We start from the raw sequence: 25,680 nt of genomic DNA, 5'->3' as shown, positions 1-25,680 counted from the left end.
TTTCTTAAAAAAAAATTTATTTTAAAAAGCCAGCCTCTTAAACAAGGTTTCATATCTATACTTCCATACTGTCAATTACAATATTTTAAAATACATTGAATATAATTCACTGAATGTCTATCATTATCTTCCTGCCTCAATTTAAAATATATCAGGTTAAAAAAATATTTACAGTTTTCATTCTGGTCCATCCTCCTTCCGTCCTTATACTAAACCCATTTCTCTGCTACCTTTCAGATAAGTGAAAAGGGTCACAAAACCTTTAGATCTGTGTAAAGAGTAAGAAAATGTGTCCAGTAACTCTAAGCAAAACATAATTTTCTTTAAGGCCTTCTCAGAAAAAGGAAAAGGAGTTACTTATTGATAAGCCCACTTAGCAACTTCTCTCCCAGTCTTACTCTTACTGGTTTGCCTGGGCCAAATCTCTCTGGCTGTCTTTAATTAACAAACATTGAAAACACAAACAAACAAAAAACTGAACACACAAAGACAGTGTGTGTTCTCACACAATGCTAAGGTAGATGCAGATATAAATGGAACTACTATGAATCAAAGGGGAAGAATTCCAGGAAAAACAGAAAAAAAAGATTGCAAGTCTCACAGTTTAACTGAGGTTTTGGAAAAAACCTAAGGTGAATTCAGCTGCTGTTTGAAATATCTGTCTACATTTAATTTACTAAGGAGGCACAAATATATTGTTTTGTATATTTTAATACTAACTTTTACAGTGAAAAAACAATACCATGTGATCTCAAAAGGGGCGAGGATCTATAACCACTCAAAATGTGTCTTTGGAAAGGGGAACAAAAATAGTAATTTAAGGAAGTCAACTCTCAAGCATTCGGCTGCTAATAAGCAACTCAAGATACTGGAGAGGTGTTGATGAGCACAATGCATCTAGAACAGCCAGGATGTTTCCAAAGTTTTATGCCTTAAATTTTCTAAATACATATTTAGCAAGCATATATGCCAGGCAACTATTGATGCTAGGAAAATATTTTAGTCAGGATATTATAAAACCCCCAACTTTAAACAAACATTTCTGTTCATAAATCTTCCAGTGACAATGTCTTACAATATATTATAAATAACAATGAAGCAAGATTAATTTTAAATTTTAGATTTGCCTCAAACTAGTTGTTATTTTTTCCTTGTAACGGAATGCTTCAAATGGGTGAATTAAGCAGAATGGTTTAAAAAGTTAAGGCTCCCTAAAGAGTTCTAAAGAATAAAACTTAAGGCACATATTAAAATCTTCATGACACTGTTAAAAGCTAAGATTTAAACAAACAAACAAACAAACAAACAAAAACCCAACTTCCTTCCTGCATTCGTTTTCAACCACTCCCTCCCCAAAGGCTATGGTATTTTTAATTCAGACTACTGGTAAGGAGTGAAACAAAAATTCCATCAACGAACCCCTGCAAATGATTCCCACGCAAATGTCCAGTATTTGCATTGAGCACCACTGGTAGATTACAGGCCAATAGAATATTTCATGAGCTACTCCATTTACCCTTCAGCCCCGCAAGTTCAAACCGGACTCTCCTCCTCTTTGGGGCCTCCTTCTATGCCTTTCTGCTCTGGAGATTCTGCTGCATCACTGACTTCTTTTGGCTTCTCAGCAACATCTATACTGGTCTCTTCCTCTTTGCTTTCCTTTTTCTGCTGCTTCTCTGCTTTCTGTTCTTTTGCCAGAAGTCGATAATTGATGCCCATGCCAATGAAGAGATAGATGCCTGAGACAATAAGGATTACGCCACATGCCCAGTATGTGTATTTATAGTCTCCATATATGTCATTCAGGCTACCTAAAGATGGCAAAAAAAAAAAAAAAAAGTTATGTGGGTGAACAATTATATCTTTTCCCAAATAAAGCTCAAGGATACACTTAGAAAAATGTCCACCCAATCCTCAAAGCCCACGAATGAAAATTAAGTATAAAAAGGAACAGCTGAATATTGTCTGATCTTTTGTTTATGACATCACACCAATTCTGGATGGCCTAGAATATTCTGTTCTTAAGAAACTTGAAAATAATTAAATCTCGGCGAATTTGAACTGGGAAAGACTTAGAGATCACATAGGATTAATTCTTTCAATATACAGTAGAAAAATTTGTTGCTCAAAAGAGGTTTGGGAGTCTTGCCCAAGGCCACAGAGTGATTTCCACTCTCCCAGGACAATGCTCTTTCTCTGACATCAGTGTTTCCCAAAGAGCATTCCTGTGAGCACTCATCCTGTGCTAAAATATTAACAAACAGCAATACCTTTCCACCATTCTAAGTGCTTAATATTCACTACAGGAAGATTCTATCATCATTACCATTGTATAACGTAAAAACCAAAGTTCAGAAACCTTAAGTAACTCGTCCAAGGTCACAAAGTGACCTAGTGTGTGAAATAGGTTGGCTTGAAACCCACCAGGTCTGACTCAGGCCTCCACCCACAACTCTGTGCTACAGGACACCTCCCTAATGTTTCCAAAGTCAAGTACATTTGGAAATGACATATCATAGTCTTTTCTGTTAAGGCTTTTATGAGGTCTGATAGTAAAGAAACTCATTTACTTTGGTGTTTCCAAACTTTTTTGGCCATGGAATCCTTGTTATAGTAAAATGTATTAGCATCTCTACAAAACTAGTATTTCAAGGAATAAACTTTGGAAAACTCTACACCCATAAAGAATATAATAACCAGTTCAAATAGGACTCCATACAGTTTTCTAGCTCAGGGCATCACTCACTCAGCAATGCTTATTGGGTCTCTATACACACACCAGGCACTGGGTCCACTAGGCCCTGAGTTAAGGGTGAGCAAAAGAGGGAACATCCATACAGTTCAGTGGAGAGGAAAAATGTTAACCCACTAAGTGCATACACTGTGACAAATGCTACAGGGAGGGCCTGAGAGCAGAGAATAGGAGGTTGAGGCCAGCAAGTAGGGTCAGGAGGGCTTTTCTTAAAGTGTAAATAAACTTCGCCAAGACTTACAGGAGGATAGGAGTTATCTGGGAGAAAGGAGATGGGAAAAGTATCCAGGTAGAGAAGAGCCTGTGCAGAGGCGGGTGGTAGGAGGAAGAAGAGGGTGTGAGAGGGGAAGCAGAGAGAGCAGACTGAGTGGTGGGAATGAGGCTGGAGAGATGGGCGGGCCAGCCCATGCAGAGCCTTGCAGGCCAAGGTAGGGAATCTGATCTTCACCCTAAGATATGGGAAACAACTGGACTGTTCTAATCAGCTGGAATATCAGGTTTGCATTAGCAAAGATAATTTTGCCAGCAAAGAAGAAAGGGGATTGAGGGCTGGCTAAAGTGGATATGGGTAGACCAGTTAGGAGGCTACTGGAGCAGCCCAGATACGAGACAGGAACTATGGATAAGGGTAATGTTGTCATGGAGAAAATGGGCAGATTAGAAAGAGCTTTACCAAGTGAAAAGTGACAAGACTTGGCAACTCTATCGGGTATGGGGAGGAAAAGCACAATATCAAAAGACAGCTGTAGGTCTTTCTTTTATGTGTCACTACTCACCTCCCAAATCACACTCATACAAGCCTGGGTCACAACCGGGAGAGCCAAATTATTTTTCACCATATGTTATCTTTTGAGTTATTAATTTAAAAGATGAAGTATTTAATAACCTTAGGAAACAGTTCCCAAATTATATATTCACTTACTAGCTCTGTGATGCAAGGCACATTATTTCACCTTTCGAAGACTATTTCTTCACTTATGAAGTAGGAACTGTAACAGTCCTACCTCATAGACTTGTAAGATATAGGAGGATACAGAAAATGGTTAGGGCAGTCCTTGGTATACCATGGACACTCACGGTAGCTATAATTTATTATTTTAATTATTACTACTGAAATAAACTTCATTATTAAAATCAATCACTACCAGTGCTTTAGAGGTAGAGTTGTATTTTACATGTTTTTCTACAGTAAGCATGTAAGTTTTATGAAAAGGAAACATTTTTTAAAACCAATGCTATTTGTAAAATTATTTAACTCCCCTTTCAGCTTGATGATTCATTTTAATTCAGTTCTATAAGTATTTGAGCAATTATGCTGTGCCAAGCATTGTATCAGCACAGAGGGTACAGAAATAAGAAAGACTAGCCCTCTGCCATCAAGCAGCTCACTGATTCCTGCTTTCTCTCACCTTCTCAATCATCTATGCTTGTTTTTTAACAGAACCACAGAAATAGGGACATACTATACCTAAAAGCGGTGGCCCCAGGAGGACAGGACAGCATTCCACAATGGTCACCAATCCCACGGCACTAGAGAACCTCTGGGGTCCAACAAGGTCCATCAGTGTTTCAAATAACACTGAACTGAGCCATCCAAATGCAAATCCAAAGAATCCCGCGTAGACACAAAACCCTATATAGCTGGAGTTGATGAAAGGTGCTAGCAGATGACATACTCCATTTGCAATAATGGAAGCAGCAAAAAAATACTGGACTCGAGGTCTTATCCACTTTGTGTTGGCTACAAGTCCCATAGAAGGCCTGGCTACCATGTCAACAAAAGCCAGAATAGAAAGAAGGAAGGCAGCTTTCTCACTAGAGTAATGCTGACTCTTGCCATAATTACTAAGAAAGACTAAAGGTGTAAATAGTCCAAAAAACATGAGCACGTTTCCAGACAGATAGAGCAAAAAGCCTCTGTGTGCAAACAGGGATAAGTCCAGGAATTGATTAAGTGTCTGGAAGACTGATCGTTTCTCTTCTTTGGGGTTTCCTCCAATAAGATCTGTATTTGCATCACTTGCTCCTTTTATTGCATCAGATTTTCCAGCTTCCTGAATGGATTCTTTAGACCTATGTTTCTCTGCAGTGCTTGGCTTGGGCCCTATTGGTCTCATCAGAGATCCTGCTACACAGCAGTTTAACAGTAAGCCCCCAAGAATTAGGAAGCTTCCTCTCCAGCCAAAGATGCCAAAGAAAGCCTGGTTGAGGGGGGCCAGGGTAGAGAGGAAAACAGGACTGCCTGCCATGGCCAGTCCATTTGCCAATGGTCGCCTCTTGTAGAAGTATTTGCCAATCATGGTCAGAGCTGGATTCAAGTTGAAAGCAAGCCCAAGACCTGGGGAGAGGGGGAAAAAGAATCACACACTACAATAAAATGTCAGAAATATATTCAGAATTACTTAACCAGACAAATAAATTAAAACAAAAGCTATATAATTCAAAATGATACAAATGAATAGGAAGATAATCTATGCTCATGGGTTGGAAGAATTAACATTGTCAACATGTCCTTATTACCTAAAGCAGTCTACAGGTTCAATGCAATGGCTATAAAAATCCAAAGTACATTTTTCACAAAAATAGAACAAAAAATCATAAAATATGTGTGGAATCATAAAAGATCCAATGTTCATATTCATAGCAGCATTATTTACAATTGCCAAGTTATAGAAACAACCTGTGTCCGTTAATAGACGAATGGATAAAGAAGATGGGGTGTGTGTGTGTGTGTATATATATATATATATATATATGCAATGGAATACTACTCAGCCATACAGAAAAGATAAAATATTGTTCTATCCAACATCATGGCTGCACCTTGAGGGTATTATGCTAAGAGAAATAAGTCAGAGGAGAAAGACAAATACCATGATTTCACTCATACGTGGATATAAAAAACTAATAAACAAAAACAAAATAAATTAACAAACCAAACCAAACAAAAACAAATATGTAGATACAGAGAACAGAGTAATGGTTACCAGAGAAGAAGGGGCTGTGGGGAGGGGGAAATGAGTAAAGGCAATCAACTGTGTGGTGATGGATGGGAAATAAACTTTTGGTGGTGAAAAAATAAAATAAAAAATAAAACCAGATGTCAGACCCCTTGACCCTCCTATGACTCTTTCCTCACATGTAAAACAGGCACACAGAACTGCTGTGAATAAAACAAGAGGCACATAACTCATAACAGTGCCTGGCACGTGGTTAGCAATCGATATATGTTAGTTATTTTATAATTGTTGTTTATATTATTTGCAAGCGATTAGCTATTTGTCAAATCTGGCAAATAACCTGAGGGATAACTGTGACCACAGAAGATCATTAAATAGACAGTTATCAAACAGAGTTTTAAAAACAGTCTTAAATTAGAAAATGCAAACAGAGAGTTTTAAAAACAGTCTTAAATTAGAAAATGCAATACAAAATTATTCCTTTTACATACAGCAGTACCAAAAACTAAAAAATGTGCAATTTATAATGGCTACAATTGTATAACTTTCTGGAAAGGCCAGAGAATTAAAACCAACACACAAAATTTTGGGGTAATAAAACACAACATTCTCAAGATGTCAGTACTCCCCAAATGAATGTGCCGATCTAATGTGATTCCAATGAAAATGTCAGTGCATTTCACTCTGGAGATGAAGTAAAATGACTCTAAAACATAATTAGAGAATACATGTGAGTCAACCAGGAAGTTTCTGGTGATGCAGCAGGAGGAATGGGATTAATATTAGATATAAAAATGAACTTTTAAAAGCTACAATCATTAGAACAGTGTGACTCTGGCTCAGTAACAGATAAAAGAAAGGACAGAAAGTCCAGGAACATACCTGAAATATATATCAACATTTAAGGTAAGGTAAAAGTGACATTTTTAATTACTACAAAAAGAATTAATAAATGGTGCTAGAATCAGTAAATATTCAAATAACTTTTGGTGCTCTCCCTGGCCCCCTCTTGCTCCCTACTATTTATATCTAAGCTATTCACAGAGTCTTAAACCAATTAACCAGAGTAGGTCACTCCTGTATTTCAAACCTGCTCATGGCTTCCTGGGCATAACCTTTCTCCTGGCCTTTACCTCCCTCCCTGATCTCATACCAGACCATTCTTCCCTGTGCTAATAAGCAAGCTGACTTAGGGCCTGTGTTCCTAGATTTTCACAAAGCTTGTTCCCTGCTGTTACTCAGATATCTATTAAGGTCATCTCTGCAGTGAGCCCTTCCTTCCTTTTGCTGACTACCTAGTCCTTCCCTGTCAGGACATTTTGTTTTGAGGGTTTGTACAGCATTTATTGCTCCCTGATTTTTCTTACTTATTTATCTATTTGTAAGTAGCTGTGTCTGACTCCTCCCATGAAAGGGCATGACTTTGCCCAACTTGTTGCCCTGTGCCCACAGCACAGAGCCAGTGCCCGACATACATATATATGACTGTTGTTCATGATCTATTGTTAAGTCAAAAAAAAACTGGTTATAAAATATTTTATGTAATCATATCGTTTTTTGTTCTGAAAAAAGTTGTATGTTTACACATAGAAAAAAGCGGGGAGTGGGGAGGGTATAGCTCAAGTGGTAGAGCACACACTTAGCATGCACGAAGTCCTGGGTCCAATTCCCAGTACCTCCTCTAAAAAGTAATAAACCTAAAATAAATAAAATAAATTAATTACCTCCCCACCACCAAAATGAAATAATTAAATAATACAAATGAGAAAAAAGCTGGGAAGGACATACATTAAAATGTCAATAGCCATTTATTAGTGACATTATGAATAATATTTATTTATCATACTCATCAGCAGTTCATTATCTTAATTTGGCCATTAAAACAAAGGGGAAGGAATTACCAAGGGATAGAGGATCCTCTATTCCTCGGAAATATATGTGAACTTTGTTATCAGATAATTCCTGCTTCATGTTTTGCTGCAATCGAAGTCTATTCCTGTGAGAGGAACAGGTACTGAGGGAGAGCAGTAACCAGTGACCACCCTTGCAACAAACTACCAGATATATTTTATCCACAACCACTGACTATTCTTAGGACAAGGGATACAATCATTTATTTCAATTCATTCATTTATTCTACAATGAACACCAACTGTATGATAGCAATTTCTTTAAAATTTTGGTTTTCTAGTACCCTTAATGTATTTACAGCTATTCAAAATGATAATCAAGTAATTTCTATAAGGAAGGAATTTCACACAGAAGATCTGAAGGACCAGTGCAGGTGAATACTAAATAGCCAGCAATGAATTAATATTTTAAAATGAATCAACTCACCTCCAATGACTCCAACACACAAGTAAAGTTCCTTCACAGTGTTACAGAAAGAAGCTGCAATCAAGCCACAGCCTGACAAGCAGCCGCCAATAATCATGATTGGACGACTGCCGTATTTATTCACCAGGATACTGCTGATAGGACCTAGGAGAGAACCCAAAATTTAGTAGTACAGAGGAAAGAAACACACCCCCTCACATGTACATAAGGCATTAACAACACTGAATGACAAGTCCTCCAAAATTAGCAGATACAGCAAAAGGCAACGATAAGAATATTGCTATCTATAATTATTTCATAGTCATAGGTATTTGTGCTGGAAAGTACAGACACTAAAAATCATTAATTGTGTATCTTCTCTATCTTGAAATATTGAAAAGAACTTAACCTTTCTCTTGTAAGGTAGAACAGGCTGAAAACACCTTGGTAATGCATATTCATAGGCTTCTCGCTGTATCTAGGATATGATCAATATATATTTAGCAAGTCTGCTCTATTTTAATTTTGGACAGGCACAATGACATGATGAGATGATGTTAGAGTGTTCTTCACACATTATCATAAATGTGGCTTGTGTCATATTTAAAAAAAACAAAGGTTAAAATACATAATTATTTTTTCCAAGTTAAGTAGTTTTGCAATTAGGACATCTAAATTTAAAACAAAACAAAATACCTGTTCCCAGTTACATGGAGATATCTCAGGTATTGAATTGAATGGAATATCTTTTAGGGTTAATAGGTTCCATGCCTGTTTTGTGGTAGCAACACTATGAAAAACTGTAGAAGAAGATTAAGTCAGATGACTGCAAATAAAAAGTCACTGCAGTGCATCCGTGGGAAGGGGACACAAGGGAAAGAACTGATGTTTGAATTTACAAAGTCACAAAGCTAATGAGAACTGAGTTTCAAATCTAGCCCATTTTCTTCCCATTACATGTACTCTATTTTTGGGACTAAATTATTAAGAAGACATACAAATCATATTTTTCTTCTATTAGCACAGTAAATTCTGACCTTATTCTATTATTCTATACTTAGCTCCCTAGAAGATAGTAAGTCCTTTTTTAAAAACAGACATAGAATGTGCATATTCAGAATATACTGTTGATCATGTTGACAGATTCTATCTCCATAAACACTATGAAAAATTCTGCATTACTCATACTGTAGTGCTACTGTTCAGAGTTGCAGTATGGTATACTCAGATGACAAGGACAGGCTATTGGGGGCAGGGGGATGGGTAATAGCTCAGTGGTAGAGCCTGTGCTTGGTATGCACGAGGTCCTGGGTTCAATCCATTAAAAAAAAAAGAAAAAAAACCTCCATTAAAAAAAAAGGCAGGTTCTGGCCCCAGGGAACCCAATTTCAAAGTATGGTACGTATAATCAAAATGCGGTATGTATATACATATGTGTATATATATTAAAATGCAAGAAGGAATTAAAGCTCTTGAAAATCCTAGTGTTGCAGAGGACTGATTCTAAGGGGCTGGGTCAAGAACTGGCTGCAGGAGACACTTCAGGTCATCCAAGGATATGTAGAAAGAAGTTTTCATTGATGTTCTAAATCTCTTTATGAAGATATTAGGCCACAGCTGGTTTGGAAATAGTTTGAACTTATAGCTTGTAGAAGATGAAAGAATTAAATACTAAGAGAATATTCATTAAATATTTTCATATAAATTAGTCATTAAACAGTTTTTGTAGTCAGAATTACAAAGATCAAAAAATACTGCCACACTATTGACTCTGTGAAGTAGAAGTTAATACTGTAAAGTTTGTAGTATTTTAAATTCTAAACTGGCAATGTTAAGATGACATTACTGTGGAACTGAAACAGGTTTGTTTTTTTTTTTTGAAATAGAGGGGACCCAGGACCTCTTGCATCCTAAGCAGATGCTCTACCTCTGAGCCATACCCCCTCTCTCCACTGTGGAACTGAAAAAAATGTAAATTTATATTTTCATGTTCAAAAAAAGAAAAACTCAAATAAATAATCCAAGAGTAAGGAAATAAGATCTTCTCCTTTAAAAGGTATACTTATAATCTAATTAACATCAGTATGTATCTCTGAACCAAAGCACAGAAAGAAAGAAAGAAAGAGACAGAGAGAGAGATGGAGGGAGAGGGAGGGAGAAAGGGAAAAGAGAAAGTAAGGAAAGAAGGAAGGGAGAAAGCAAAAGAGGTGGAGGAGGGAGGGAGAGGAAGAGAAAGCAGGGAGGGAGAGGAAGATAAAGCAGAGAGGGAGAGGAAGGGAGAGAGAAAAGGAGAGAAGAGAGAGGAAGGAAGAGAGGACAAGAAGAAGGAAGGAAGGAGAGAGGGAGGGAGGAAGAAAACTAAGCCACTTAGAACTCAAAACATAGTGTTGAGGGTGTGGCCCAAAAGCACAAGTTAAATTAAGGCAGTTGTAAAAGTAATGATAATCCTTAAGGGGGCATACCACCTAAGTCCAATCAATAAATATAACCCACTTAGGAAAAATTCTGCCACAAGGCTCATGATATGCAATTTGTCTTTCAGAGTTATTTCAGGAAAGATGGCCTCAATTAGCTATCATTAAAAATAGAGAGGGATACAGTTTATAGGTCTATTATGTCACATATTCAGAGAAATGTGCTAGTTATCTCTGGGTGTGGACAAAGAAGGAAATGTTTTCTCAAAAGAGTCATGTGCAATTAGCACTACTGGCATAACTTACTTTTGATGCAAAATGCATGTAGCTCTCAAACCCTTTGGTATGTCAGAATTGCAACATATGAACCTCTGGCTTGTAGTCAGCTTCAGACACACTGAGCACTTGGAGCACCTCTGGATAATATTTATACCGTTTTCTTCAAGCCATTACAGTCATCACCTGATTAGAAATCCTGGCCGATGGAGTTCAGAAGCCTCCACAGTTAATGGCTCTCAGAAGCTAGAAAATGTCCGAAGTCCCTTTGATTTCTCTGAGCTCATGAAAAAAGTACTACAATTTAGCACTTCTGTTCTTTTAAAAAGTACTTAATTTGATAGACAAAACAGGCACATGTTCAAAATTTAAAAGGCACAAAAAGATATACAGGGTGGAGTGTACAGCTTAGTGGTAGAGCGCTTGCTTAGCATGCACAAGGTCCTGGGTTCAATCCCCAGTACTTCCATAAAAAAATTAAAGAAAAAAAAAATCTAATTACCTGCCCCTACAAAAAAAAAAAAAAGATACACAGCAGAAAAAGTCTTCCTATTCCCAGCCACCTAATTTATCTCCTTCTATGACAACCAGCTTACCTATTTTTCTGTGCAAATAAGTACTGCACTAAATTATGACTTCAAATACTTATTCCTGTTTCATGAGTTTATGTTATTGTCTCAACAGGATTACAAACTTCCTAAAGGCAGGAATCACGATCAATGTTCTTTATCATTCACAACACCTAGCCTACTAAGGAATAGGTGCGTAGGACTTAATAAATATTGGCTGAATCTGCCACTAGATTAGAAGCCTAAGGCTAAGTAAGGTTTACAGATGAAATACAGAATCTTTATATTGGCCATTAAAGAGCTTGTGTGAAAATAATGAGGTACTAAATTATCATTAAAAAATAAGATTAACAGAAGTGAAAACTTGGCTAAATAAGCAACATGAGACCCTGTCAATCCCAATAAATAAATACACTTGACTTTAGAATCTCTGCTAAAAACAAGCAACTACATATTTTAAGTATTATGGGAAGTTTTTATTTCTATATGTAAAATTGTGATTTGACATTCCAAGGTGAAACAAACAGTATTTTAAATGATGTTTTAAGTAAGCAACTTACTCTCCACATTTCCTTCACAACATGTCAAAGAAAACAGAAGAGGAGAAAAATAAAACTTAAACTTAAGATGCAGCTGAAATGCTTCAGGACTAATAACCTCACAAGGAATAGGGGGGATTTTTATCCAGTTCTTTAAGTCTAACACCATAAAAAGATGTAACCTGAGACTTTGAACTGTGGTACTCAGGTTAGCCTGATTTACTTTAATTCTCCCCACATCAATATTAAAAAGATCTTTATTTACAGTTATACCTCAAGACTCTAGTGGAGAGCAATAAGAAAAATCTATTGTGCACATGTCATTTTTCTGAGAGCTTTAAGTTCAATGAAACTGAGTTGGAACAAATCAGGGCACCTAACAATTTCTTATTTCTGTTTTAGAATACCACAGTGGAAGAAACAAAGAGTTGTTATTGTTAACAAGAATAAAAATGTGACTAAACATAAAGCTTCAAGAAATAAGATTTCAAAACACTACACTGAATAATACTTTTTTTAAAAAAAAAGTTACCTAAAATAGAGCCTCTGGCTGCTTACTGAAAATTAAAACAGCAGGCCTTAGTGGGTACTTACCTCCACCATACATGACAGCCAACATGATGGAAGATATCCATGACACTTCACTGGTGGTGGCATTGAATATACCTTCAATTTCTTTGAAGAACACAGTAATAGATTTGGGAAATGCATAAGAGAAGCCAATGGAAATGAAAGCTCCAACTACTACTGCCCACCCCCAGCCTCCATCTGGGGGGGTGTATCCAACTGGACCTCCAACTGCCGGGGGCATTGTAAATGTAGATAAATTCCAAAACGCAGTTCAAATTCAAATATCTGAAGGATATAAAATTTAAATAACGTGTCAGCAATAAAGCACTTCCACCTAGCACTCCTAGCAACAAGGCACTTCCACCCTTTACTCCTAGCTCTCAAGTAACTAAACTGTTTTTCAACATTACTTGTCAAACAGACATTATCTTCTAGTTTGACTTATCTGCTTTCAAAATTCACATAACATATACCCTATAAAAGTTTCAGGTTTAATATAGGCTTTATAAGTTTTTCACCTTTCCCATATATTCTTCAATACTTACTTCCTTTTTACTTTCTCTTATTTATATGCTGACTTAGAAGTAATAGAAAGTGGGTACCTGACTCACTAGATATGTAGCAATTTGCAAAATAAAAGATCACTCTGAACATATAAGAATTTCATTTAATGGGCTGGAAAATAATCTCAGAAAAGTTTCCTTTTATGTATCTAATTGCTTTGATTCAAGAATTTTTTTTCTTATTATATGACAAGAAAAACTCCTAAACAGCTAATCAATTCAGTTAAACTCATAAGCTGAACTATAATATCAGAAGACAGTAGTTTTGAACCAAAGATTATCCTTTTTTCTTGAAGCCACCTAGTACTAATGAATAGCGTGGTTACAAAGTCAAAGTTCCTGTTAAGGAAAAGATGGGAGTGTTTGATAGTAGGCTTACCTGTTTTCTCATGAAGGTCTCCTTTAATTTATTTAAAGCCAACTTCTACCCTATATTATAACTCATCCTACATCAGTATGTGAGCATGTCCATTTCAAATGATCTCCACTCAGACTATATTACTGCAGTAAATACAGGCAACCCCCATGACAGGCACACTCTTGGCTACAGCATTCTATAGTCTAAAATACAGATTCAAGCTTCATAGTGTAGTAGTGTAGTAGTCAACTCCTAAATACTGTTCCTTCCCACCACCCGAATACTTCAAAAATGATTTAGGACAATAGACACTGTAGGGGTAGGAAGTTTCCCTAAAAGCAAGGATAGGTTTCATTGTTTCTACTTAACATTGTATTAAAGTTTCTAGCCAATGTGTACAGGCAAGAAGAAATAAAAGGCATAGACTAGAAAGGAAGAAGTTGTCTTTAGTCACAGATGACATAATTATCGATGTAAGTAATGCTAAAGAATATACAAAAAACGTATTAGAACTAAAAATGAACCTAACTAGGTCTCAGGATACAAGACCAGCAAACAGAAATCAACTGTCTTTCTATAAACCAGCAATGAACAATCAGAATTTGAAATTTTAAAAATTATATACCATTCACAGCAGCATCAAAAAACTAAATAGAGATAAATCTGATAAACTATATGTAAGATGTGTACACTGAAAACTACAAATTATATATCTTAAATTGGCACATTTTATAGTATGTGAATCATACCTCAGTACAGCTGATCAAAACAAAAAATAGTTCAAAAAACAGTGACAAGGAGGATAAAATCTGTTCAGTGGGCACAGGGAGACAATACAGAAGCAAAAGGAGATGGCAGGCAAATTCCTTTGTCTTGGCTATCTGGATGGTTAAAAGAAAGAATAGGAAAATGAAGAGGACAAAGAAATGGAGAGAAGACTCTCTCCTGAGAATTCACAACTAGAGGACTGTGTGAGCTTATGCTTGGCATCTGTGGGAAACCGCCATTGTTCTCCCAGAAATATATTATGTTTGATTTTGCTAGCAAAGATTTTCCACAAAGCCCTGCCAAATATAAGCGGACAATCTAAAATTTCAAAATATACCAAGAATCAATTAACCACAAGTGAAGTTAAAACCAATCCAAGAACTGTAGACACTGGATATGGATATTTAAAATGATTAAAAGCATGAAATAAGGCATTAAAAGCACTTAAAAAAAACCCCACAAAATCCTATAAAAAGACTAGATAATTTGAAACAGAACTAGAGAAGTATATTCAACAAAATTAATAATAGGTTAACCAGCAGCATGGCTGCAAAGAGAAAGAGTGTTGAACTGGAGGATGAGTTAGAGGAAAATAAAATTCAGGGGAGAGCTTTATTCTGAATCTATGAGAGAGAAGTTTAGAAACGTGGAGTCCAGAATGGGAGCATCTTGGCAAACATCTAATGGGACTTTGGAAGACGAGAACAGAGAGAGTAGGGAAGAGACAGTTTTCAAGGGTTAATGGCTAAGGATATTCCAGATTTGATGAATATGAAGCTACAGTTTAAGGAAACCCAACAAGCCAAAGAGAAAAATCTTTAAAAAAACAAAACAAAACAAAAACTACTGAGAAAATAGAGATTATACAACTTAACAGATAATCATACCAACAAATAGAATTTCCATCAACTTTGAAAAACTCTCATTTTATCATTCCCCCTTTCCACTCCTCTGAGACTTCAATTAGATGTGGACTGTCCAGATGGGATAAGGTCCTGTCTCCTCCATTATTTCTACCTAACCCCTCTTTGGATTTCTGTCATGAAACTCTCTCCCTCTCTGGGACTATGTATTCTGGAATATTCCCTTGTTTAGGTGCTGCAGAGATTTTTAGAGCCCGGGGCAGTGAACCACAGTTAGAATGGGGATAAACGAGAGATATACTTTTCTTTTGTAGTGGGGGTGAAGGCTTTTGGATAAAGTGCATTAGAAAAGGCGAAACAGAAGACCTCAGGCATCTATTTTCAGAAGAGATCATTTTTAGTTAAGGGTATCTGAAGCTGAGAATCTGGAGAATAATTCCATTAAAAACATAACCAAGTTTAAAGATTAAAGTCTTTGTGTAGGGCATTTCACTTACCTATGTTTCAGGAAGGATAAAAATATTTACATCTTGAAGCTTCCTTAAATTTCTACTGGAATGCATTTAAATAAAAGCTATTTAACAGCTCAGTTCTGCTAAAGGAAACAGTCTGGATTCTAAAATTTTGTTAAACAGAACCACTCCAGGCATTAATTTTATGTTTTTCCTTCATCTAAGTATGAAAAAGAGAAAAAGCACTTGAAATTTTTCAATCAAGGAACCACTAAAAAGATTAAATGTGCCTCATAATGTTTACAGGTACACACACAGAGACACCCACACAAAGGCGGTAGAGCTATTTAACATATCAAGCTCTGACTCGAACTGCTAATACGTGCTGGACGTGATTAAACTTAGAGCTTAGCTGTCAGCTATGATTTGTCCCAGTTACTTATAGCAGCTACAATTTTTAGTCACTAAGACTTGCCTCGTCAAGTTAATAATACCTTATTCCATAGTGTAAAAATGAAGATTTAAAACTTCAAGAAGCATTAAGAAGATTCAAAGGAAATAAGAAATATAAGAAATAAGAGTATCCAAATTTTGAAAAAAAGAACACTTCAAAAACAAGACATGAATTCAACATAGTTCTGCCACTGTCTGACAAATGGCTATCCTGACTTAAAATTCTGGTGGTACATAATAGAAAAATGTGTGTAATATTATTATCTAAACATACTGTTTTCTTTTAACCTGACCAAATCTCAACTATAAAGAAAAGGGTTCATTCAAAAGATAAATTAGGGCAGAAGACCTAAACAAGCAATTCTCCAAGGAAGAAACACAAATGATCAATAGGCACATGAAAAAATGTTCAATATCACTAATTATCAGAGAAATGCAAATCAAAACTACAATGAGGTATCACCTCACACCAGTCAGAATGGCCGTCATTCAAAAATCCAAAAATGACAAATGCTGGAGAGGCTGTGGAGAAAGGGGAACCCTCCTACACTGCTGGTGGGAATGCAGTTTGGTGCAGCCACTATGGAAAACAGTGTGGAGATTCCTCAAAAGACTAGGAATAGACTTACCATATGACCCAGGAATCCCACTCCTGGGCTTGTACCCAGAAGGAAATCTACTTCAGGATGACACCTGCACCCCAATGTTCATAGCAGCACTATTTACAATAGCCAAAACATGGAAACAGCCTAAATGTCCATCAACAGGTGACTGGATAAAGAAGATGTGGTATATTTATACAATGGAATACTACTCAGCCATAAAAACCGACAACATAATGCCATTTGCAGCAACATGGATGCTCCTAGAGAATGTCATCCTAAGTGAAGTAAGCCAGAAAGAGAAAGAAAAATACCATATGAGATCGCTCAAATGTGGAATCTAAAAAACAAAATCAAACAAACAAACAAAAACAAAGCATAAATACAGGACAGAAATAGACTCATGGACAGAGAATACAGACTTGTGGTTACGGGGGGGGGGTGGGTAGAGGGTGGGAAGGGATAGACTGGGATTTCAAAATTGTAGAATAGATAAACAAGATTACACTGTATAGCACAGGGAAATATACACAAAATGTTATGATAAATCACAGAGAAAAAAATGTGACAATGTGTATATGTCCATGAATGACTGAAAAATTGTGCTGAACACTGGAATTTGACACAACACTGTAAAATGATTATAAATCAATAAAAAATGTTAAAAAAAAAAGATAAATTACGTGAGCAGGCCCCCTTGCACAGTATTCAGAGCCCCACTGAGAAGAGAGAGTACTCAAGTCCAGAGGCTAAAAGAGATTAAAGTCTAATACTTTAATCCTTACAATGTGCACAGTAACCTTCCTATTAGCTTAGCTATTATTTTTTGACTCACTAGTAGTTGCCTGAAAGTGACAGAAAGATTTAAAAAAAAAGTGATAGGGTAGTGAGGAAGTTCTTCATCAACTCAATTTGTAAAGAACAATGGGAAACATAACCCTCATTTTTCTCAGTGGTGACAAGCACCACCTTCTAGATTTTCTTATTTCTCTCCTTTTCTCGTAACTCTCAGGAATTGTGCAGGTAAACATATGGAAAGTCAAAGCTGATCTCCCTTCCCACCACGCTATGCCCCAACTTCAGAAGAGTTACAAAAGCCCTTAGAAACAGTATTCATTATGTTCTCTACATTTTCTCCATTAACATTTAAAACAAAGCCACTGTCATTTGCTAAAATGACAATGGCCAGTTTGTGAACCTAAAAGAGGCAGAAAGTATATTAAATCAATTATCTTAAAAAGAATTTGTTACTAAGTGTAGACCAGTTTTAGGTTTCACATTCACATGGAAACATTCAAATCCAGAAAGGCTGATTTACTGAAGCTGTTGCTGCTAAAGTAGCTAATCCACTGCTCTTTATAACTGGCCTCAATCCAGCTTCATGGCTTTCAGAACCACTCACCCCAAGGTAAATCTCAACATTCAAGGTCTAGGAAGCATCACCTTTTGCCTTCTTTTCCATTTGAAATTGAATAGTTAAATTAAGAAAACAAACAAAAAACTGACAATTTTTTTAAAACACCATAAACAAGTAGAAGGCACTAGTAAAAGGAGAAATATAACTACTGTAACTGGCTAGCCAAACACTCAGCAGTTATGAAATGCATGGTTTTGATCAAATGGCATAAAAAGAACCTAACAAAATGTAAACCTGGTTCTGTAAACTTCCAACTGTTTGTATCTCCCTTATCATTCAGGGCAAATCCAAATCCAACCCACATTACAAGAAATTAAACATACTATCCTTGAAGAGAAATTAACTGTTTGCTAACTAGAATGCTTAAAGAAGGCTATCTTTCAGAATATATGAAAATTGATTCTAGATCTTGCTTTTATAATTATAGTCCCTAAAAATACTATTTTAATTACTAATAATTTCCAGATTTTAAAATAATTTCTAGTTATTTTTAAAGTATTTACATGATCAAACCATCCTAATTTCCAGATTTTAAAATAATTTCTAGTTATTTTTAAAGTATTTACATGATCAAACCATCCTACCAATAAAGTTTTGGTCTAAGCAACTTTAAGCAGATATGTTGTTGGAAAAAGGAGTATTTTAATATTGTGGATATTCCTCTTTGATACTGTACCTAAACTTGAGACGTGATAGTTTCTTAATTATTAGTTACAGTGGAATCTAAGGACCCCAACCCTGAGTCTTCAGGTGCTAGAGCGGATCCATAAACCACATTTTGAGAACAGCTGTTGTTTTAAACCATTAACTTTTTTTGATCACAAAAGTGTTTAAATCGATACCTCTTGGTTTATTCAGATTGTTTATCATCTTGGTTCATTCAGGTGAACCAGAATCTCGTGTTAGGCAATGATTTTTTAAAGTGCTACAGTAAATAATGATGTATAACTTGGGTGTATTTATCACAGAAAAAAGATGATGCATATGTATATGGGAAAGGGTGGTAGGAAATGGTACAGAAAGGACTACAATTTTTCATTGTAAGTCATTAGCCTATTTAAACTATATGTATTATTTTATACTTTGATAAGTATTGTAAATATTTATATAAGCTTTCAATTATTAAAATAATTTTGATCAAGGATGTCAATTTTTGCAACTTTAATCAAAAAAGGAAAAGAACATGTGATTATCCTATTATAGAACAAAATAACTAATAATTTCCTGTCCTTTAAGAGTTCTTTGGCTTGTCAGGTGTTCCCTGTAGTCCTCCTCATAATTTCTTATAGTCCTAAACACCATACATCTTCTTGGAGAGTATTTTCTACCCAAACTTGGAATTTGTTCAAAGTTTTTCCCAATAAGATCACAATACATACTTCTCAGGAGCCTAGAGCACCATGAAACAGATGAAACCTAACATTTGTAACTGCCCTCATTTCTACTGTGATCTAGAAAAGAGCTACTTTGTTTCAGGTAAATTTATCATGTGCCAAAGGATAGGTGATGAAATAGAGGGTGTTTGATAGATCTGAGGGTCCTTTCACTACCTAAAATAAGATAGAAGGGGGTAGAGGTTGAGGGGGAGGGTTTCTCCAACATAAAGAACTAATACCCCTTCATGAAACCCCAGGCTTTCTGACACCTCTCTGTCCATTGCAGTCTTATGTATACAGTGTTCAAGTATGGCACTTTGCTACCTTGTGAATGACAGCTTTCAATAAAGGATTTTTGCTATATATTAGCCAGCTACCTTTTGCTTAGCTGAGCAAAGCCTCAAGGCTGAAATTTTTTGAAAGGCAGAAACACAAATTTGCCAATAACATGGAGACATATGGACATAAAGCACTGAGAAAGATTTCCAAAGAATGGAATGGAATTTAGTGCCACCACCAAATGACATGCATCATAAATATTCCTGACTTGTTTTGTGAAATGGGTTTAAGTTTTTCTGCAGAGCTTTCTAGCAATCAATACATTACCTTTTATATCAATACAACAACAGTTCAAGCTACTTTTGCTGTACCTTGAACAAAGACAGACAAGCTACTTCAATGAGTGACAAACATGGGAAATTGTAGCTATTTGCAACTTCAACTAAATTCCATAACAAAATACAGGATGCCCCAGACTTAGTAAGAATCAGCTTTTGCTTGTATTTCTGTTTGACTGGGCCCATGCTGATGCACAACTCCAATGAATTTATCTTCACTTTAATACTCTACAATAGCCCTATGATGTTGCTATAGTGGCCCCAATTTTACAAATGTCAATCCTGATTTTCTTATAGCTGTTTTAGAAATGATGGTAAAATCTTTATTAGTATAGAAAATTGATGAAGCTGATCATATTTGCAAATGGGCAAACTAATATGTAAACTTAAAGGTAGTGAATATACATCCTTATTTATACATGTGTATGTATTTGTGTACATATATATATATATGTATACACACACACACACACACACACAGACTTCAAAAAGAAAAAAATGAAGCTCATTAGCTATTAGATACACCATCTAAGGTGAAAAGTTAACAGTCTTATAGTAGCAGACTAATTCTCTATTCTTGTCAATAACAACTTCCTGAGTGCCACACTGAATTCCTTGGCCATTTCACTCTTCCTTTCTACAATCCAAACACAAACTGTGGTATAACTTTCTTTATGAACTCTACAATCCCAAAGAACAAGGGTTAGTTTTTATTAGTGCAATAAATAAAAGAGGATATATACTTTGTTAATGAAAGTTCATTCAAAGGCAGGATTTTAGGGTCATGCCACCCCAAGAGGATCAATTGTCAATGTCCTAAATCATCAAATTTCATTTGATTGTTTTTCAATTAAGATTTTCAAAGTTACACGTCATAGGACTCTATAATCATTTATAAAATTATATCAGGATACACACCAAACATTTTGCCTTCAGTCAATAAAATTTGAGTGCCCCAAGTGAAAAGCAGTAAACAAGACAGATATGGTCCCTGCCTCATGGAGGTTAGACTCTAGAGAAGAAAGAAAATAAACAAGTAAACAAATTAAGTGAATGAAATAAATGTTCTGACAAGTACACGTAAAACTTTATATTGGTTGGAGGTTGGGAGGGGGAGATAATATCCTCTTTCCATATCCCTGTTGTTTGACTTGTTCCAATGAACATACACTATTTTATAAGAAAGAAAACACAAAACAGCAAAGTGTTAAAAGATAACGTTATATGTGCTCATTACAGAAAAATCAGAACATATACATATGTGAATAAAAAAATTACCTGTCATTCTACCATTCTCATTTAAGTTATCCACATTTCAATATAAATTCTCTTAAACTTCCTTCTAGGATAGTCATGCCTGAGTATAAATATAAACATGGAATTTTATTTCATGCTGCTTTATAGCCTGCTTTTCCCATTCAATATCAGAAGCATTTTCTTTTTCTCTTTTTTTTCTGCATTCACAATGTTTTATTGGGGGGGTTGTTTTCTTTTTCAGAAGCATTTTTTAGTAAGTGCCTAGTTCTATAACATTTTTGAATAGTGGTATTCTACTCTATAAATGTACCATACTTTAAAAAAAAAAACAAAACACCTACTGTTGCACACTTAAGGTTGTTACTTTTTTCTTCTATAAAAATTGTGGTGAATGAGAAATTTAGGACAGATTTTTAGACATGGAATTTATGCAAAATTCTAAGATTTTTGATTCATATTGTCAACTTGTCCTTAGGTTATAAAAAAAATTTTTAAGCTTATTTTTCACTCTTTCATTGCATTTTTGTGGCAAAACCATTTTTAACTAAGAACCATACCAATATTCAGAAGTTAAGAGTGCCAATATTCTCAGTATGTCCACAATGGTAAGGTTTAAGATAGACAATAACCAACATCTACATTTTTTTAACATTAAAAAGCAGCTCCAATATAACAAGTCTGTGGATTATTTAGGGCTGTGCAGTCATTAAACTCCTTGGGTAAAAGTTGGACACCTAGTCAAAAGAAGTGGTAAATTCATTTTTTACTTTTCACTGCAAATCCGTAACTTCCAGGGCACTATCATACCTCAGTGTGGTTAGGCAACTAGACTACCCTCAAAGTCACATCACAGGGAAGCTAAAGCACTATACAGCTGTGATGTATTTTAGAAAACAGTAGCATAATTAACTAAAACAAAAACCGTGAGATCAAGTTAGTTTAAGTGGTCTTCAATACTGGGGTTTACTTATAGGGGTAAGAAGGTAGATGAGGATGTCCAAAGATTAGAGAGTAACTTACTTCAAATCTTTAAGAAAAGTTAGGAGAACCAATTCTTTATTATATCAGTCACAATTAAAATTTATACTTACAAGGTTTCTTTTCCTTTTCATTAGCACTTCTCACCCTTATTAGCAAAGACTGAGGCTTTTTTAAATCTCATAAACCAGAGAGGAAAGAAAAAGGAAAAAGAAGAGAGATTCTGATAAGGCGACTGAAAGAGCTGAAAGTAGGGAAGGGTGAGGTAAGGTACTTTTAAAGTATGTATGCGCAGTTCATACATTCCTAAGTTGTGAATGAGCAAAGAAGGGAAGAGAAGGTCAACTGCATGATTCCCGGGGAGAAAAGGATATATTGGCCATCGAGAGGCACCAATGCTTTAGGATACCTTAGTCTTAAAGACCAAGTCAGAAACTAAAAAAAGCAAAAAAGATAGTGTAATTTTGTTCCAAATACACATATTGATACGACGCAAGCATTTAGTAATTTGCAAAAATGAAATTATTTTTCATTAACCGACAATACTGTATTTTTAAATTTATCTATACTAAAATTTTATTCCAGCCCACCAATATCGTTATTGTTTTTCGGACTACATCTTGCACATGGAATTAGCCCCTTCCAAGACTTCTTACTCAATGCTTCTTGGGTAGCATTTTGAAAACTCTAAGGTGATAAAGTTATATATTTATTTCTTCCTTTGTAAAGCAACTAATTCCCTAATTAGCTGAGGTGTGTGTTTTTAGATCATGAGTTAAGGACAGAGGCTATTCTTTCAACTTAAAAAAAACCCTAAACCCTCCTCTATGACCAAATGTTAAGATTCAAAGAATCTGACTCTCCCAGTTTTTGAGAAGTGGAGAAAAATATGAAACCAGAAATAACCCTCCAATGATACTATGCTTTCTGGAACTCTAAGAAAAACAGAAAGGTGTTTTTGTTTTTGTTTTTAAGAGAAAAAAATTACTGAATACAACTTCTATCACATAGAACTTACCTCATCAGTCTTACTTCCTGAGTTATTACACCAGCAGATTTTGCCTTCTTTAATGCTTCATTTTTGCCTGATTCTAGCAAACTGAAAAACTGGCTATTGTCTATACTGAGTCCAAGTCCTGCTCCCTTTCACATGTTAATCTACTTCTTGATTGCAAGAATTTCCAAATATAAATCCATTTCCCATTTATATAGAACATAAGAATGTGAGTGGTAGCAAAGAAAGGGAAGTTGGAGGCTATCTCCTTCAATGGCAGGTATTGCTTGGCAGAATTCTAAGTTATATTTTGGAATACCTGTATACGTTCTGTTTTCTACAGCAATACAAATATATATTCAACAAATCAAGATCTAAGTGGGCCATTTTAATTTATTAATATATGACCTACCTTGTTCAGAATCTAAAAGAAATGTAGTGGGCTGAATTAAAATTACAAATAGATGTGTTGTCAAAATTGTATCATGGATGTTACTTTGAATATAAATATTTGAATATAACTGACGGTATTTCTGTTAGAATCTACTTCACTACCAGTATCCTGAAGCTTAATGGGGAGAAAAGTGGATTACAATTCATTAAAAGATAAACAATGAAAGCTTTTCTTTTTCTTGCAAAGGGCTGAGTTGAACTATTCACTTACAGTAATAATTAACACTATCCTTAGTTTTACATAAAAAATATCTTAAGTTTTGAAGATTAGAGGCAACGCAGTAATATGCTGACATTTCATTTCAAAGGTTTATTCTCATTCTAACCGTTTTCAAACCATTATTTTAAAATATATATATTTCTTCATCCCTTTCTAGTAATTTCTTATACACATAGTTATTTAATAAATATCCTTTGAATGAGTCTGAACTTCAGTATTATGCTACTTTTGACCCTCATTCCCTCAAAGAACTAAGTTGTTTTGTTTTATTAGTAACAGACAAACCGAAAAAAGTGTTAAAGTTGAGTACTGTTTGTCTGTCATTAAAGCATTATCCACCATTCTTAATATTTATTTGCAAAGCTTTTTAATAGACACTAAAGATATATCAAAAAGAAGTCAGCATTATTACCTCAAAATATACTATAATTAAACAACCCTTTTAATTGCTGACAATATAAATCTTAGATTATGTTTGCATTAAGATGATAATCAGTTCCTTTATTAGAAATACACAATTTTCAAATGAGTGTTTTATTTTCCTGGAAACAAGTAATAGTTAAACCACTTTTCTACCCTCAACTTTATCAAGTAGTTTTCTAGGTAATGGAGTAAACACAAATAACATCATTACACAATCACAGCAGACTGAAATAAGAAAGTGTATTTCTAACCTATAGAGCAGGTAGTTCAAACCTAAGGTTCACTGACATCTCTAGGGGTTCCCCTAGTTGAGCAAAATAAAGGCCTGCATCTAATACAGTGAGCTGTTGAAGACAAAATTTGATGCAATTTCAAGCACATTTGCTGATGCACCCAAAAGGGCAAGAAAATCCCCCAAGTCAAAGAAGACACCCACTATTTCACTTAACTTATGGCACTTAAAATACAACTCCTTTGGAAACTGTTATTTTAAACATATACTTCCTGACTACAAAGAGAAATTACTTTGTCTTAATTTGTGAAAATCATTTTACTCTCCCCTAGCATATACAAGCATTTTGTTCCCTCTAATTTGTGAGGTCAGAATTTATGATTTAGTACACAGAAGTCAATGGCCAAAATTTTTACAGAACCTATGACATCATGACTTGTGTGTTGTACTGCAGCACAGCTTCTGGCTAACTTCACTCTCATATCAGAACAGAAGCACAAGAGTTAGGAGCAGGAGTCCTTACCATCTTTGGTGCCACAGATTCCTTCGGCAGTTTGAGAAAGCCTAAGGAGTCCTTATTAGAATGTTTTAAACGTATAAAATAGTATACAAAGGTATAAGTTTGTCAAAACAATTAAAATTAGATATAATAATGTGCTCTTTAAAGTAAGAAATTAGATAAACTCTGGTAGTGGGTCTAATAATCACAGTAATTTTGAAGCAGTGATGAATTTAAACAATTTCAAGATAGCTACAAACACTGTATCATGATATGAATTTCTATTGATGACAAGGTCACAAGTACTTCTAATACTTCTATGATTTGTTACCTACATTCATAGTTAAAATAAATTCTAAATTTTACTTAGAGGTTAATGAAAAGATGTAATTTTTCCCCCAACCAAGTTCACAGACTCCCTGCATTCCATCCAACATGGAGGATCTATCTGAAGATCCCAAGTTGAAACCCTTGATTAGAGAACAGAAGAGAAAGTTAATTGAGTAAAAACTTAGCTTTGGTTCTCAAAAGCTCAATAAGGCAATTTACAAAAGCTGTTATTATCCAAAACAGTTTAACACACCCGAGCAGTATGATCAGGCCTTCATTCATTCAATAATCTTCAGAAGATTTACATAGGAAGAGCAAAATCACAGCAAAGAAACATTTTTCAATGAATGATCAAATATGCAGCTTGTAATGCCTATATATTTTGAGAAATTTCTCCTTTATACAAAGGCTAAATCATTGTAAATAAAT

At 35.2% G+C, this 25,680-nt stretch overlaps 1 protein-coding gene across 3 annotated transcripts in view; it reads right to left on the bottom strand.

Moving 5' to 3' along the window:
- Nucleotides 1-25,680, bottom strand: part of SLC16A1 (solute carrier family 16 member 1) — a 32,033-nt gene continuing 6,353 nt past the window's right edge. For all 3 annotated transcript variants that reach the window (XM_072967973.1, XM_072967972.1, XM_006213660.4), the window contains exons 2-5: nucleotides 12,421-12,681; nucleotides 8,050-8,193; nucleotides 4,221-5,090; nucleotides 1-1,811 (exon numbers count right to left, since the gene is read on the bottom strand). In XM_072967973.1, the coding sequence (XP_072824074.1) occupies nucleotides 1,534-1,811; nucleotides 4,221-5,090; nucleotides 8,050-8,193; nucleotides 12,421-12,637 (1,509 nt within the window). In that variant the 5' untranslated portion in view covers nucleotides 12,638-12,681 and the 3' untranslated portion in view covers nucleotides 1-1,533. The remainder of the gene's footprint in view (nucleotides 1,812-4,220; nucleotides 5,091-8,049; nucleotides 8,194-12,420; nucleotides 12,682-25,680) is intronic.

The sequence above is a fragment of the Vicugna pacos genome, chromosome 9 (genome assembly GCF_048564905.1).
Source record: "Vicugna pacos chromosome 9, VicPac4, whole genome shotgun sequence".
NCBI lineage: Eukaryota > Metazoa > Chordata > Mammalia > Artiodactyla > Camelidae > Vicugna > Vicugna pacos.
This window is presented reverse-complemented; position numbering and strand designations above follow the sequence as displayed.